The sequence below is a fragment of the Lepidothrix coronata genome, unplaced genomic scaffold (assembly GCF_001604755.1).
Source record: "Lepidothrix coronata isolate B3197 unplaced genomic scaffold, Lepidothrix_coronata-1.0 Scaffold158, whole genome shotgun sequence".
Classification (NCBI taxonomy): Eukaryota; Metazoa; Chordata; class Aves; order Passeriformes; family Pipridae; genus Lepidothrix; species Lepidothrix coronata.
Window position 1 is genome coordinate 673335 of NW_016690338.1, and position 14212 is coordinate 687546.

The 14212-nt window shown below is 37.5% G+C and overlaps 1 protein-coding gene across 2 annotated transcripts in view; it reads right to left on the bottom strand.

Annotated features, from left to right (window-relative positions):
- The window catches only part of TRIO (trio Rho guanine nucleotide exchange factor), a 248016-nt gene that overhangs the window by 66182 nt on the left and 167622 nt on the right, over positions 1–14212 (bottom strand). For both annotated transcript variants that reach the window (XR_001877064.1, XM_017829066.1), the window contains exons 31-34: positions 12631–12732; positions 10404–10546; positions 9683–9782; positions 1321–1564 (exon numbers count right to left, since the gene is read on the bottom strand). Coding sequence is in view for 1 of the 2 variants with exons in the window: in XM_017829066.1 (XP_017684555.1) it covers positions 1321–1564; positions 9683–9782; positions 10404–10546; positions 12631–12732 (589 nt within the window). In the remaining variant the exon portion in view is untranslated. The remainder of the gene's footprint in view (positions 1–1320; positions 1565–9682; positions 9783–10403; positions 10547–12630; positions 12733–14212) is intronic.

Genomic DNA, 14212 nt, shown 5'->3' on the forward strand with positions numbered 1-14212 from the left:
CATTACAATCCGCCTCTCCTAATGAAATTCTCTGCATTCAAAGGTGAAGTCCCTTAGCTCCAAAGGACATTGGATTTATCAATTCTGTGAGTGTAGTTAAAAAAAATGATGTTGACGTTTCCATGACTTCACCCCCTGGTCAAAGGAAGAAAAGTTTTAGTGATACCTAACTACATTTTCTAATTTTATCATGAGAACATCTGCAAGCTTTCCTTATCCAAATTGTTACAGGACACAAGAGGACGAGGAAGTATTACAACTATACAGCTCAATCCTTCAAGCTCCCCCTCCCCCTCAATCACCCTGCATTCAGGAAGTTCCTGCTGTGCATGCCCCTAATGTAAGAAACACAGACTTGTTCCTGTTTTAGTCAAGAATATTTATACAGTGTCTGAAAAAAACCTGGGAAAAATTGTAATGGCTGGAATGGACCAAATAATCAAAAAAAATGTGGTTATATCTGTGAAAAACTCTCCAAAATCTGAATTTTGTGTGCTGGAAAACAAATTTTCCCCACCACTACTTGTCTGCTAATCTTGTTACTTGCAATAGCAAACTTTTTGAAGTAGCATGTGATGAAATGCCTTCTAGTGAACTGTTTTCTGATGTGTGGTTTTGCTTTTTTTTTTTTAAAAATTCACATTTCTTTCTGTTCACAGCCTGCAAACTTAAGTAGTTGCAAATGAAGCAAGCAAGTATTTTCTCTAGTGACAATCTACTCTGTGAGCCTGGGGAGTTTAGAGAGCCAAAGGACTACAGCACACTAGATCCTTAAAAGCTTTCAAAAGAATCATAAGATTTTTCTTGCACCCTTCAGAAGAATATTCTTTCATGCATCTGAAAAGAACCAAAGTAATATTTCAGAGCTCCTCTGAGAAAAAGGGAAGAGTATGCCACTGCTACTCTGAAAAACTCAGTTAAGTAAAATACCTGTGGCAGGCCATAAGGATGAATCTATTTACTTTTTCCATTGCTGAACCTGATCTTGTCATGACTTCTTACTGCAGGGTTTCTCAGGAACCACTGATAACCATGCTGGCGATTTCCTTCCCTCCCTTCTTTCAGCATGTGTCAGGAATAGATTTTCCTATCGTTGCAGCTCTATCTGATATAACTCTTCACCAAGATATAATTTGCTTAAATCTCTTCCCTATCTTAAGCCACATTTTCATCTAAGACTGAGAACTGCCAACTGCTTTATTCTTGGAATAGACAGCATGGTAGCTGAAACCAAGACAGTGCAAAAACACCAAAGTTTTTCTCCCCGTTTCCCAAAACTCATGCTGCTGATGACTAGATTTTGTTTCCATAATTTCTTACCTTTGTGGTTAAAAATCCCCTCCATCTCCATACTACTGCGAGAGTGAGCGATGCAGAGGGACCCACAGGGGACCAGGCCTTCCGCAGCTGGGGACCGATCTGTGGTTCGGACCAGACACCAGTCAGGCTTGTCATGGGGCCTCTCCAGGACCTCCACTGTCTGCCCACGGCGGATTGTCAGCTCATTACTATTGCAGGCGGTGAAGTCATGGATTACCACTGTCAGCTCGCACCCACCAGACAACTGTGAGGGGAAAAACAAGGAGAAGCCAGATGAATGCTCGTTATCAAACCATCCGTCACGCACCGTTACCTATTTAGGACTCCTGGCAGGATTTGTATTTTGGATGAGACAGCAGGCTTCTGGGACTTTCCACATCAAGAAGAGATCATTTCAAAATCAGGCAGTTCTGGCGTTTTAGAACAGATTTCTAACTCTGCTTGTCTCTGCCTATTGTTCAAAGCACACTGGTTGTGACAGTGCTGGGCGGAGGATTTAAGCGGTTTTTCTTGCTAGACTGCTCCTTATCCCATGAGCTGAAGTAGAAGGCACTTCAGAATATATTTTATGTGTCATAATTTGCAACAAAAAGGCCGGACATTACTTAATACAGTCACTCATAGTTATCTTGTAAATTGAAGACAGAAAGAGGGACTTTTTTCGAACGAACCTACTGCCTTATTCCCACCCTACTCATGGGTTACACATACAGGGCACAAAATCATTCAGAATATGCCATACACAATTATAAAAATCAGCATAAAGTTCTTCACATATGATTTCCAAATACTTAACTATTTGGTAGAAAATTCACATGGGCTTACAACTTTCACATTTTTGTTGATTCTCCAAATAAAACTGCACAAGCTTGAATTAAAAGCATGCAAGCTCAGGGTTTTCCTCCCCCTCTTTTAAACACTTCATTTGAATAACTTTGCCTAATCTTAAGTTTCCTCTCTTTGATTGTTTCGTCTGCTTTGATGTGAAATGAAAATTATTATCAAAACTTTCCAAAGTTCCCAAGATTGCTCAGTGCCAAAGCACCCATCCAACTTAAGCAAGCAGTCCTGGAATCCCTTCTCCTTCCATACAGCAGTGGCATTCCAGGCTTCCTCAGCTATTTATATGTGAATATTTCTATTGCTCAGACTGCTTCAGTGCAACACTCATACCAGATCTCAGATGGTATTCAACTTCTGTGAATTCAGTAATTTTGAACCAAGCCAGCAAACTCGTTCAACTCAATAACGTAAGGTAATCCTGCAATGCTCTATGCTGACAAAGGAGGACAAAATACCCTGCGAGAGTTCCAACTGCAGCAAGTATAGAAGCATGTGCTACACCAACATTCTGCACAGTTCCTGCCATGGTGGTTTTAACTGTTATGTTTAGGCTCTTGCAGGGCTGCCAGCTACATCTCAAGAGCTTTAGAAAAAGGAGATAAGAAACTGCATTGTTTCTTATTTATTAGTTTTCATTACAAGCCTGGGACAGAAACACTGGATAGGAACTTTTCTAGGATAACGCTATTTGTTATCAAGCAAGAATGACAAAACCAGCAAAATCCCAGTAAGAATCAAAGGATAATTCCAACCTTCTCTACCTCAAGTCTGCAACAAATGACAGGACATAACTCCTAGTAGACAGGCTGCAGTAACTCCAGAGTTTTCCCATGGTATCTGCCTGCTAATCTCACCAGCTATCCTTGCTTGTGTGTGCTTACAAAGAGGGAAAGGTTTTCTTGGGGGAATGCTGGGGCCAAGAAGGGCAGAAAACCCTCATACATCTAGTGTTTAAGGAAGATAAATCAGGTTGTACCCATTTATACCCAGGCTAAAAATTAATCACATTGCTTCTACTCTGTCTCTCCAGACAGACCCAATACCCAGATTATGGGGGGGTTACATATTCAAAACATGCTACCTCCTCTCTCATTAAAATGTTTCCTGTTCCCTTACACTCCACTGTCTTAGATTTTAGTCCACGCAAAACTATTGTCAAAGGGGAAAAATAAAGAGCTTTCCCTGGTTTTCTGGTATTGATTTATGTTACAGCCTTCTTCAGACAAACTCAAAAACAATTGAAACCATCTGTATGCCTGATGGGGACTAACAAAAAAGTTGATGAAGTATGACTTCACAAGGTGTCCAGTGCAGACCAAATTTTTCTCAGGAGGTCCTTATCCGAACCAGTGCAAGCACCAAGACAGTAACAAGCTGATACTCTCCAGAAACTGCATCTAGTCCTTGTATTTTCTCCTAAATACCTACAAGAACATATCTTTGGTTCTGTTTGCTTTCCCAATCTTCTCTTCCTACAAATAGGAAATATATTTTGTGACTGATGTAATGGCCACATGTTTTGGCCATTCAATACAGATGTTCTTCCTTCCCCTTCCCCTAATAAAACAACAAAAAAGATCTCAGATTTTATGTTATCTGAGTATTTTATATAATGTTAAGCTAAAGAAAAAAGCAAACAAAGGCTATAATTTCTGCCATATCAGAAACTATTAAAGTACAAAAATTTCCTAGTTTTTCAGACTGTGTGGGAATCAGATATCCTAGCTAGTTGGTATTCCACTGAAATTCAATATTCAATCACACTTCAGTACAGTGTGCAACACACTTCTTGCATGCAGTAGTTAGGTCCACACCATGCTCAAACATGGTAGCTGCCAGATTCAACTTAGTGCAGGATGTGTCCACTCCTGCCTGACACACCAAAACCAATGACTTCTCTACCCAGCACACACAGACATCATTTTGGAGAGCTGACCAAAACAGCATTTACCGATTTTCCCTTCTTTTGGGTTAACAACTGTTCTTTCTCCCTGCTGCAGTAGCGGTAAGGAAACTGCTTTCCTCTTTGTTTCATTGCTCGTTTTCTCTCCATAACACACTTTCTGAAAGCAATTTCATCTTTCTCACTGATTAAATGCAGTTGGACAGCAAGGAGTGTCTGTGATTAAGCACGTTGCTCAACAGCTGTTGTTGGACAGCTTTGGCAAGGCTCTCTAGGCTAGCTGGAGGGAAGAGCAAGAGGCACAGTAGAAATGGGAGACTTGACTTGCACTGAAGGGAAAAGAGTTACAAACCAACTAAATCCAAATTTAGGCTGAACAAAGGCTTTATATACTTTATCCATCCTTCTCGAGAAACCCTTTATGTAAACTGAATTAATCATGCATGATAAAAATAAATGATGCTATGTCTGAAACATGGAAACTGAAGAGACAGACACAAGACGAGAAAATAAAAGCCAGACAGAAACAGAAATGCAGATTAAAAAAGGTGCAAGGTTTAATGAAACAGCTTATCACAGGACATAGTGTCTTGCTGTTGCTGAAATTAACCTTAACCACTTATGTTCACCTCTGGGGCCTTTTAATCACTGTCGATTGCAGAGAGAAAAAAATCCCAAATGATACACACACACACACTCAGTGACTGAGTACATTCTTAGCATAGGTTTGCTGAAGTCAGGGATACCACATTAAGATTTCATCTGCTACCACTATCTGTGAAGATCACTCCTGACCAGACAAAAGAACCTTTACATCAGGCCATATAACCTCCTCTTAGGACTGCAAATTAAATTTAATATACCATGGTAATTTTACATTAAGGAGAAGGGAAAGCAAAGAGAAGCTAACAAGATTTCTAAATTATTTCAAGCGTGAAAATCTTTAATCCCCTTTTAAAATGGAAATAAGTGCATTGTGGGAGAAAAGAAATGGGACGGAGCAAAACTTCTGTCTCAAATAAAGAGCATTTTGCTTTGACCAGGTAGCTGCCCAGATTTGGTTTCTGACTCTGAAAAGAGGTGTATACTCAGAGCCATGTCTGCTTTTTTACTAATATTTTTTCTACTGATGGGAGCCTTTTCTCTTCTGCAGACTCAGCTGGCAGAATGAAATACTTGGTTGTCTCCTGCTGCTTCAGTCCTTTTTCTGTTTTCCAAAGAACTACACACAAGCTTAAAGAAGCACGAAAGTGAAATACAACTTCACATTGACAGTAGTACAAAGTGTTACCAGCTGGGCACAAAAGACAATTTGTTAAAAATAAAATATTGCTCCACTGACCACCCACAGCAGCTAGCATGATTCCTACTATTCAGGATAACAAGCTATGACAGTTCTTCTAAAAGTCTCTCATCTTCTCAGCTACCAAAATGCTAGTTTGGTTTATTTCACATTTCTACCAAATCACTGAATACAAGCATGAAAAAACCCTACCAGACCTATATTGTTTCCTTCAGCCTCCCCATTTAATTTCCTGTGCACGGGATCAAGTTCAAAAGACCACGTTAAAAATCAGATGAAGCTCTGAGGCTAGGAACTATTGAAAGACTGAATGAATGGGGCAAGAATCTCTTTTACTTGTTAGCCACCTAAAATGCTGGCTACTCAGCTACAGAACATGCACTAAAGAAATACTGTGAAAGGTGAAAAGCAAAGTTTTACTGACTAGGGTACAGTAAGAGCACTCCTGCAGAAAACTGAGACGCTCTGATGGAGTAGAAATGTCTCTCTCAAAAATTTTGTATTTCACTCAGGACTCCATTATTACCTTCTAATACGTCAAGATGGGTCAGTGCTATGGATGTATTTAACATGTCTTGCAATATGAAGATACATCCCATGATAATAAAAACAGGCTGGAAAGGGACCTTAAGTTACCTAATTCACTTTCTTCCTTTAGAACATGATCAACTACAGCTGTGTGAATCATTAACATTTATCCAAACTATCCTCAAAGCACTCCAGTCATGGAGATTTCCAAGGCTTCACAAGTACTCTGCTCTAGGATTTCATATCTGCATACACATAAAAAATATTTTTGTTATCTTTTTAAAAATAAGTCCTTTGATTTCATCCCATTCACTGAAAATACAGGTAAAAGACTGTTCTGTAACACTGTGTGGTTTTACACACTTAAAGACCTGAAGTTTTTCCTGCCTTTTTTTTCTTTAGACTTATTAGTCCTAACTCTTTATCTTGCTTTGTAAGTTATGTTTGGTGGACGTCTAATTAATCTTTTTCTTCTGTCCCCTAGAACACTTCAAATGGACCACTGATTTCCTAAAAATCTGAACTCAAAACCAGATGCAGCCTCTAACAGAAGCCTTACAAGTGCTGAGTAAAGAATGAGGACTCCTGTCCTGCAGCTCAGTGTCCTATTTCTACAAGCCAATATATTGCTGCTTCCCTTGCCTCCCCCAATAATATCACACTGTTAAAACAATAAACAGTTTGTGAGCCTCTATAGCTTCTCAATCATCCTCTCAAAAACCATTCTGGACTCTCATTGTTTTTATTAGTATTTAACTATTTCCACCTATTCGCATTAGCTCAAACATCTTCCTATTAAATTGTGGTATTTTGCCAATTAATTTCTCCCACTAATTTGCCAAGATTATTCTGAATTCTAATTCTACCTTCCAGTACAGTTTTCAGATGACATGAAGCTAGGAAGGATGTCAGCTTTATAAACATATGGTCTATTGCATCATCCCAGTCATTACTGAAAAGCAGTACTGCAACAGTGGAGCCAACAATCAGAAGTTACAATTCTAGCCTAAAAAGCAAGAGTGGAGAAGAAAAAAGCTAATTATGAAGTTATTCTCTGTTGTTACAGCAATTCCAATTATGTCAGAAAACAGGATGAAAGGAAAGAAACTTATCTGGACAATATTCAGGCACTTATTACCAAGGCTAAGGATTTTTAGTTCTTTCAAAGTATATCTCTGAGGAGGTGAGAAACAGTATTGACTGTTGGATAAAGGATTTCGCTCTTGATATTCTCCCTGTTTAATAGCTTAGCACTTCTAACCAAAATATTTATTTTAAAAGAATTAACTGTCTGAACATATAATTTGAGGAAATAAAAGAATGGTTTTACTTGGCTAGATTACTGTGACATATTTGATATTTGTTGTCTTTTCTTAATCTCGAGTGGATACACATAAACAGAAAAATGTTCAGCAAAAGCAAAATAAATAATACAGAGTTAAACATTTTTACCGCTTGATTAATACTACTTTCAATTACATGATATTCTTAATGTTACTTGATTTGGATTCCCATTTTAGTTTGGGACATACTCCAAATTCGACCAAGGTGTTCCACTGCTTCCTCTGGCTAACAACACCAACAGCACCTAACATCCGTAAAACTGTTTTACTCCATCTCTGTAAGACTGTCATACATACTTCTAGCCTTCTAGGCTGAGAAAACAGTGGCTTTTAAACCTCAAATAGACTGCAGGAATTTTCAACATACAAAGTGAAAGATTATTTCAGGCTCAACAACAGTGTTAAAATACCCTACAGATTCCTCTGGTCTTCTGCCTGTTATTCTTCCTTACTAATTTTTATTTTGTATTTTTAAACAGATAAAAAATTTTCTCCTCTTAATGTATTTAGCAAACCAAAACATCTAAGAGAAACATTAAACAAAGCTACCCTGCTAACTCACGCACTTTTATAAGTGCACAACTAATAAATTCCTTCTTTAGACATACAGTACACGGCATAAGTAATTTCCAGGGAATCTTCTGCTTGTCTTTCTTGTCAAAGAAAAGTCTAACAAAAACTTTATATGCCAATGTGAGAACTCCAAAATACTTTAAAAACAGTCACATTTAAAATTTAATTTTTCAGGAAAATATTGAAAAGCATTCTCCATCTCTCCTTCCTCCCATTTCTCCTTCTTTTAACTTATTACTCCTGTTGAACAGGTTGTTGGTAAGACTCCTCCTCATGTCAGATTGGAAAACAATCCTGAGGGCATTTTACATGGCCAACTTTCTTAGCAATTCTCACATGATACAAAATATTACCATGAAGGGCAACAGAAGACAATCCATGCTATTCACCCCAGTAAACAGTACATCACAAACAACTGAAGAAGGGTGATGGCTCTGCATGGCAGGGATGGATTGCACCACCTCCATTTGAATTGAAGCACAATCCAGCCAGGCTGCACGCACACAGTTTGACATCTCAGCCAACAATCAGGGAAATCAGAGAGAGCATGTCTTGCTTCTGAGTGTGACAGATCACCTGAACTCTTAAGAACATAGAAAAAAATGAACTAAACTGTTTGCTAGCATACAAAGCACAATTTTTGTAAATCACTAAAAAGGCAAGTAAGAATGCAAAGAATAAAATAGCAAAACAAAAGTCATCAAAAGATTTTTTTCTCTAACCAACCATTTTTCTCACAGATATCTTTAGAAGAAGCCATCATCACAACTACAGAACAACTTCAGTACAAATGCACAACGTCAAAACAAGCTATTTTTGACAAATACAAGCAGCCATTCCTCCGTCTGCTTCTTTACATGGGAAAATCAAACTACAGAGTTTGAGTTACATGAAAAAATATAGAAAACTCACTAAGTTTAGGTGATGATGGGAATGGTCAAAATATTACTCTGAAAACCTATTCACTTAGCTACCCTGTAAAATACTGATTATTTATCTGCATAGTTTGAATGGCTTATCAGAACAATTTTACCCAAGAAGGCAATAAGCCAGAAATCCCTAACCACATTTACAAGTAATTTGCTAGGCAGCCTCAATGTTTTAATTCATCCTTCTGCTTGATAAACTTCTATTATCCGTCTCTACCTCCCTCCAGGGTCCTAACACTTCTCACTTGCCAGAAATCTTATTTTAATGACAAATAACATACACATTTCAGAAGAATTTTTATTCTTCTGGTGCGTATCTTTCTTCCACCCAGGAGAAACTCTGGCTGTGAATCCTCATGGTATAACCCAGCCAGAGTCTTTAGGCAGAGATGGAGGAAAGGAAACACTAGCACTAGTATCATACAACAAGGCTGCAGGTTACTCTTGGCTGATTTCTATCAGTTTTCATGCAGAAAGTGAACACTTAATCTCTAACCCATGAACATTGAGGAGTATTTTTCCTTCACAACAGAAACTATGGCAGTCACCAGCCTCAAGCTAACACAAAAAGCAGATGGCATGCTTTCAGAAAGGCTGAGACTAACATGAAGAAAAATTCTGTGCATCAGTACCAAATTTTATGGAAAATAAAACTTCCTTTTAAATTGGGTCAAATCTTCGAACAAACTGCAGAACAGAGGGGACCAAAATGATTTCAGTTTGGAACAAACATATTTCTTCATGACCTATTAGATTTAAACTATCACCCCTGCTTCTCCATGGTATCAGTGTATTTTCTCTATTGCAGACAGCTATTTTTAGGAGATTGAATATTTCCATGCCTCCTATCTGAAGGTACAAAAAACTAATCTCGGGTGCTAACTCACACTAAGAGATTAATCATTTGTTCTCAGAATAGAGCAATATCTGGGCAACTTACCTTATCGCTGTCTAGTGTGTTCTGTGAGGTTCGTGAGGCAATTGAAATAGTATCGGGCTGGCTGCTACCATCTCCCTGACTGTCCAGGTCCTCGCCGTCTCTGCAAATAATTCAGTTTTCATTACAATAGTGGTACTGTTTGTAACATGTTAGTTCCCTACTTGCAACTCTGAAGAAGTGAGACAGTCCTAGACAAAGCAGCAACAGACACCAAATAAACCAACTGATGCAAGAATCAAATATTCAGTACTTAATACTTTGTTCAGGGCTGTAAGAGAACAGATTCATTTGCTCAAGGTCTACATCGTAGAATTAAGGCAACAACCAATCAGCTAGAACTGCGGCAAGAAACTTGCACAAACACTTAGCCAAAGCTAGCAAGCAGGACACTCAGTCACATATTTCAAGCTTCATGAAAGGAAAACCAAGGACCTGAATAACACACACAGAATTGCAAAAATCCAAAATGTACACCTATCCTGAATTGCAGTTCTAAATCCCTTTCGTAATGGCTGAATGTACACAAGGCAGCGACTCTTCAGAGCAGAAATCTCAGTAAATTCAGCATTGCAGGAAATTGTAAATTAATGATAAGATAAAGCTGGACAAAATTACTCTCGCTTTTGTCCAATTCACTGAAAGTCATTAGAAATTCAACACTACAGAGGAAAGAGTGCTGTTGTGTACGTAGAGATCTCTGATTATTTGAAATACTACTTACCTTCTTCCTTTCTGTTTTGTTGTTGGTGCAGTTTTGGGGATGTGGATCGGCTCTTTCAATGCGCCTTTCAGATGAATGGTCCTTTCTTGTATCACTTCGCGGATGTGTTTGATCCAGTCCTGTTTATTCTCTATACTAGATGCCTTTGATATGCAAAAGAAACAAAACCCCCACAATGGACTATTATAGCAGAGAAGATCCACACATATAGTCAGCTAATATACAGAAAGAGGAAGGCATAAGGAATAACTTTGTGAATAATATTTGAAAACCTGAACAGAGAAAAGGAAATTCTAGCTAGTTATCTTCACTTTGAATCATCGACACTACTTTACACTTCTGAACACTAAGAATATTGTTCTTTTAAAAAAAATTTTAACTTAAATTCAGAATCCACTTTTATAACTTGAAGACTGAAGCCCTGTATGCATCTCATGTTAGACAGGGTGGGTTAATTTACTTCAAGAATTCCAGTAATAACACCTTGAACATTCATATTTTAAACACAATACTACGTTTTAGGTCAATTCTAACTTGATATATTAATCTAATCTTACTGAAAGAAAAATTAACTTTCACTGCAACACATGTACTTCTACAACACATTTCATGTATTACTCGTCCCACTTTTTGATACATGTCTCGAGGTAAAAAGCTAATTTAGGGTCTGTATTTCAATAACTGCCTGCAACATATCTGTTTTTTGAGATACTCCAGAAACTACTTGATATCCACCTGGCCAACTTGTAATCTGATTGTTTAATCCAATTTAACCCTACACCTGAAATGCTATTAAATATAAACATTACTGCAGATCTAAAGAAGTTATTATATATAAATTTCTTACTTCTCTTAATTGATGTCTTCTGATGTAATTGGCTTCAAATGAACTATAAGTATTTAATATACCATAAATATTTAATAACCAGGAATTCCAAAGGGATGGAGAAAGTTGTAGGAATGGATGAACAGGTAGGAAAAAGAATTTTTTTTCTTTTACAGAAAGAACATTTAGGAAAAGAAGCTAAACATGATTTTTAAAAAATATTTTGTTTTGTTTTTCATGGAATTTTTTTCAAAACTAATGAGCTAAGGAAGTGCTTGTTTCCAGCCTTCAAAAACAGACAAACAAAAACATCAACAAAATTGTTGAAGAGCTTAATATCATACAAGTTACCTAAATATTCTATGCTCTAAGTAAAGCACCAAACAAGAACACCTTGAAGTGATCTTATGCAGAGAGCACTTAAATAAAATCCCTTACTCTGTTCTACTCTGGGAGGACCATTTCAGGCTTCAAAGTACTGTCTGTAAAATTATGGAGTAATAAGACTAAAAAAATTCTAGTATTTATTAGTGTTACATTTAATTTCTTTGATTCATTGACTGCTGCCAAAAAACTAATGTGAGCTTTTCTTGATGGGCCATTTTTAAGTGGTATTATTGAGTATTCACTAAAAATATATGTGAAATCATGAACAATTTTAATAATAGGTGTATTAACCTGTAAAAGGGAAGATGAACTTTGTTTCAGCTCAACACACTTAACAGATAACAAAAGAAAAATTTCAAAGCAGACACATTCCTCAAAATATGTCAAATTACCCATGCACTGCTTATGGTATTTCAAAAAGGTCCTCCAGTTGAAAAGTAGTCCCAGGCTACATACCATAATCACAGGAAAAATTGATTCAGCCATTCTCCTAGCTAGACAAAGAGCACTACTGACACCTATAACTTGTCCAGACGCAAAATTTATAGGCATTGCCTGCACTTTCATCTAAAGTCAAGTAGCTTCAGAAAAACATAAAAATCTTTTGCAGTGTTTATTTTCTGCATAAAAATATGGGTCCTGGAAAACAGCATCACTAACCAGCAGCAATGACTTGAGTGTGAAACATAACACTGACGCCACCATTTCTATCTGGCATCAGTTGCCCTGTCAGCTAATTGCTGAAGCCTTCAAGCTATAGGGGTCCATGGCATCGAACATCTCCCTCCTACAATTTGTGAAAGCAAGTTTTTTTTAATCCTTCAGCAGACTACACAGATTCCCCTCTGCCATCAGGCCACATGAGTTATATATATATACACCACCGCAAAGAAATTTATCTGTCAGCAGCTGTCCCCCTCAAAGCAGGAAAAGTCACCACTTGTTGCCTTCCCAAGTATCAACAAGAACTACAAGACTTGGTATAGATTGTACAAGCACATCTGTTTAAATTACCTTAAGAACAATTTTGTTATCTGAAGTTGGTGTCCTTCCAACCCATAGAGCAAACTTGCAGGGATCTCCTTCTACATGTTCTGTGACACCCAGTTCAGAAGTCTGGAATTAAGAAAAATTTGTTAGGACAAACAAATTTGTTTGTTTTCTCAGAAGCCACAAAGGCATGCTAATATTCTAAAAAACTGATCTCTGCTATTTAAAGAGACTTTCAGAAGCTTAAAGCTAACTCATATGCTAGAGAGAATCCTTTATTCTGGTAGCAGTGGTGAGGTCTCTTCAAGAAAGGAAGAACTGCAAACTTAAATTTTTTCTAGAAAGTAACAATAAACAATAGCATTTATAATCTGAATACCAAATTGCTTATTTTAGTTTTTGGACTTGACAGTAAAAGCCTTATAACTATAAAAAAGGTGTTTTGCAAAAAATAAGTTTTGGCTTCTCTCCCTGTTGACTTCCACTGGGAAACACTCACTATTTACTGATTTTTATGTTTTCTCTCAGGTAAGATACACTTAAGAATTCTCTCCATATCTTCTAAAACTTTGATCTCTTTCCTGTCAAATGAGCCTTTCCCAGTGTGTTTCCTTCCCTCTGAAACAGACAAAATAATTCAGAAATGCAGTTTCCCTGGAGAATTTTGTGAGACAACTATATTAACAATCAGTCTTTGGGAATGTTCTAATATCAGACCTTAACAGCTAGTTATCATCCAAAATGTTTTCACTTTCTGAGTGGAACGACATCTCACTCATGTGAATTGGTTTCCACTTAAACAATTCATACAGGCTCTGCTCCAAAAAAAATTGCAAACTAAGAAATAAAGCTCAAACTACAAGAACTCTCACTCTCAAACAGCTGCTAAGCATTTTTACATGATTGGAAGCTGTATTTTTCCCCTCATACACATGATCATTAGCATGTACACAGTTCATCACAATAGATCTTGGATATGCAGTACCTGAGTAAAGGTAATTTTTTTCCCTGCATTACTTGGATGCCATCATGGTTTTCTTCTGTTTTGGTGGGTGGAGTTTTTGTTGGTTTTTTTTATTGTTTCTTCTAAAAAAACCCCAAACCAACACATCCACCCTTTCAGCTTTGTCATCTCTTTTTGGTAGAATGAACTCTTCTTCACTGAAATACTTAAAAGCCTGTGATGTGTTTTAAACTTGACTCACCAACAACTCTTCTGTGTGTTAAAGAGCTTTTAAAATACTTAATGCAACATCACATTATGCAATTCCAAAAAAATATACTCTACCATGCTGCTCAACACAAGGTCTGAATAGGCAAGAAAGTACAATTTTTAATATTGTTTATTTTTTAAAGCCTACCAAATTTAGAAACTTGGTACACTTGCAGATATTAATTTTACAAGGGACCACTGAGGGGACAATGCAGTAGAGGTCCGTACAGCAAAGAGTAGCAAAGCAGACATGGGTTATTCACTGTCCCTCTCAATTGTGGTACAGCATCAAGTGAAACTAGTGGGAGGGAGTCAGGTGCAAAACCCAACACAAGGAGGCTTGCCTGTGCCCAGTATGTAGTTGAGCAATACAGCTCTCAGCAAAGGACACTG